Source organism: Tarenaya hassleriana, unplaced genomic scaffold (assembly GCF_000463585.1).
Source record: "Tarenaya hassleriana unplaced genomic scaffold, ASM46358v1 Cleome943, whole genome shotgun sequence".
NCBI lineage: Eukaryota > Viridiplantae > Streptophyta > Magnoliopsida > Brassicales > Cleomaceae > Tarenaya > Tarenaya hassleriana.
This window is the reverse complement of record NW_010971823.1, coordinates 2,894-5,434: the sequence shown is the minus strand read 5'-3', so window position 1 is coordinate 5,434 and position 2,541 is coordinate 2,894. Positions and strand designations below refer to the sequence as shown.

At 48.8% G+C, this 2,541-nt stretch overlaps 1 protein-coding gene across 1 annotated transcript in view; it reads left to right on the top strand.

Moving 5' to 3' along the window:
* LOC104804721 overlaps positions 1 to 2,212 on the top strand; it is a 6,222-nt gene extending 4,010 nt beyond the window's left edge. Inside the window, exon 4 of the mRNA XM_010529064.1 lies at positions 1,040 to 2,212. Coding sequence (XP_010527366.1) covers positions 1,040 to 2,212 — 1,173 coding nt within the window. The remainder of the gene's footprint in view (positions 1 to 1,039) is intronic.
* The last annotated feature ends 329 nt before the right edge of the window (positions 2,213 to 2,541 follow it).

The following is a 2,541-nucleotide window of genomic DNA, read 5'->3' as shown; positions in this document are numbered from 1 at the left end:
GCATGGATCCTCCGATCACTCGATCCAAGACACGCTCGAACCTGCACTTCGACAACAACTTAATGCCTTCGTATCCCGTGTCGTATCCGAACTCACGCTCGAACGTGTGTGCTCGTCCTCGGTCCAATCCGCCACGACCCGCTATATGCTCGTGTGCGAAGTTGAGGCACCTTCTAGGTCAAGCTAGCCTCAAAAGGAAGCTTCTTATGCAGCAAGCAACCTCCCCCAACAGCTAGAAACAGCCACCTACCACATTAAATGCTAGATTGTTGCATGAAGACTTGCTTTCAATGGAGGCACCTTCTAGGTCAAGCTAGCCTCAAAAGGAAGCTTCTTATGCAGCAAGCAACCTCCCCCAACAGCTAGAAACAGCCACCTACCACATTAAATGCTAGATTGTTGCATGAAGACTTGCTTTCAATGCTCTTGTTATTGTATTTTTATTTAAAGATGCTAAGTACTCTTTGTAAACCACTTTTGAACTTGTTTTTGAATCAAAGAAATCTTATTTTCTTCTCCTCCACTTTGTGTGTCGAGCTTCCTTGGTCTGTCCAAGCCCCAGTTTGTGTGTCGAGCTTCCTTGGTCTGTCCAAGCCCCGGTTTGTCCGGATTATCTCGGTTGGTCCGAGCAACGCCGGTTTGTCCGACGTTCTGCCTTGGTTCGTCCGAGGCCGGCCTTGAGGTTCGTCCTAGGCCTTCTATCCTTCGCCCTTAGCCCTTTTCCGCCACTGTTCGGATCAAGTTCGAGTGCCCCTTGCGGGTGAGTGATTGAACCTTACAGCCCCCCCCCTTTCATCCACTCCATTAACCGAGTTCGAGTGAGTTCGAGTGCCTTCCTAGGCGAGTGATCATTCGGCACTTACCCTCTCTTCCGCCAAGCATCTAACCTCGGCCCTAAGGCGTACATCATTTTGGTATCAGAGCTGTTCGCTCCAACGGACGCTCAAAACCCCGGGTGAGATCGTTCCTTCTCTATCACTTTCGTTGTTAATCGGTTTCATTCGAACCCTTCAACTTCCATCTGCGATCTCTGTACCAGATTGCTCAGCAACGTTTTGAACCAGCCTACCGTATGAACCCCGAGGAAACAAAAGAGCTCGAGAAGCAGGTTCGAGAGCTGATGGATAAGGGGTACATTAGGGAGAGTTTGAGTCCATGCGTTGTTCCGGTACTTCTAGTACCGAAGAAAGACGGGACTTGGCGGGTGTGCGTCGATTGTCGTGCGATAAACAACATCACGGTCAAATATCGCCATCCAATTCCCCGCCTTGATGATATGCTCGATGAGTTTAGTGCAGCCACGATCTTTTCAAAGATCGACTTAAAAACCGGCTATCATCAAGTTCGAGTGAAAGAAGGCGATGAATGGAAAACCGCCTTCAAAACAAAACAAGGGCTCTATGAGTGGCTTGTAATGCCTTTCGGGCTCACTAACGCCCCGAGTACCTTCATGAGGCTCATGAACCACATTTTGAGACCCTTCATAGGGAAGTTCGTGGTCGTATATTTTGACGACATCCTCGTGTACAGTCGAACCGAGGAAGACCACGTGACTCACTTGGAACGAGTCCTAACCACTTTGCGGAAAGAAAGCCTTTACGCCAATTTGAAGAAATGCTCGTTCTACACTAACGAGATCGTCTTCCTAGGATTCGTGGTTAGTTCTATTGGGCTTAGGGTCGATGAGGAAAAGATCAAAGCCATAACGGAATGGTCGACCCCTACCACTGTTGGACACGTGCGTAGTTTCCACGGCTTAGCTAGCTTTTACCGTCGCTTCGTGCGGGACTTTAGTAGCATAGCCGCTCCCCTTACTGCGGTCATCAAGAAGGACGTACCCTTCGAGTGGGGAGATACACAAGAGCGCGCCTTTGCTGCGCTCAAGGACAGCCTTACACATGCTCCCATCTTGGTTCTCCCGAACATTGACAAGACATTTCAGGTCGAGTGCGACGCATCCGGGATTGGCATAGGAGCCGTCCTTATGCAAGAAAAGAAACCCGTAGCTTTCTTTAGTGAAAAGCTAAGCGGGGCCGCGCTCAATTACCCGACCTATGACAAGGAGCTGTATGCACTTGTACGAGCTCTAGAGACTTGGCAACATTACTTGTTGGCCAAGGAATTCGTAGTGCATTCGGATCATGAGACGCTAAAGCATCTCAAGGGCCAAACCACTCTTAAGCGTCGGCCTCAAGGGTCAAACCACTCTTAAGCGTCGGCACGCTAAGTGGTTAGAGTTTATTGAGACATTCCCGTACATTATCAAGTACAAGAAAGGAAAGAAGAATGTCGTGGCCGATGCTTTGTCTCGCCGACACACATTGATCTCGGTCATGGAGACTGTTGGGTTTCCTGGGATCTCTAGAGCGAATCCTATTCCTAAGAGATCGATTCTAGGGTTTGCGCAGCGGATATAAAACAAAAATTTAATAAACCCTAGAACAATGTTTCTAATGAATCGTAGAAACGTTAGAACGCTTACCTCAATCGATCCGGGGCCTGTATCAATCGAAGAACACGTCTGATCACGAAAGGCAGGAA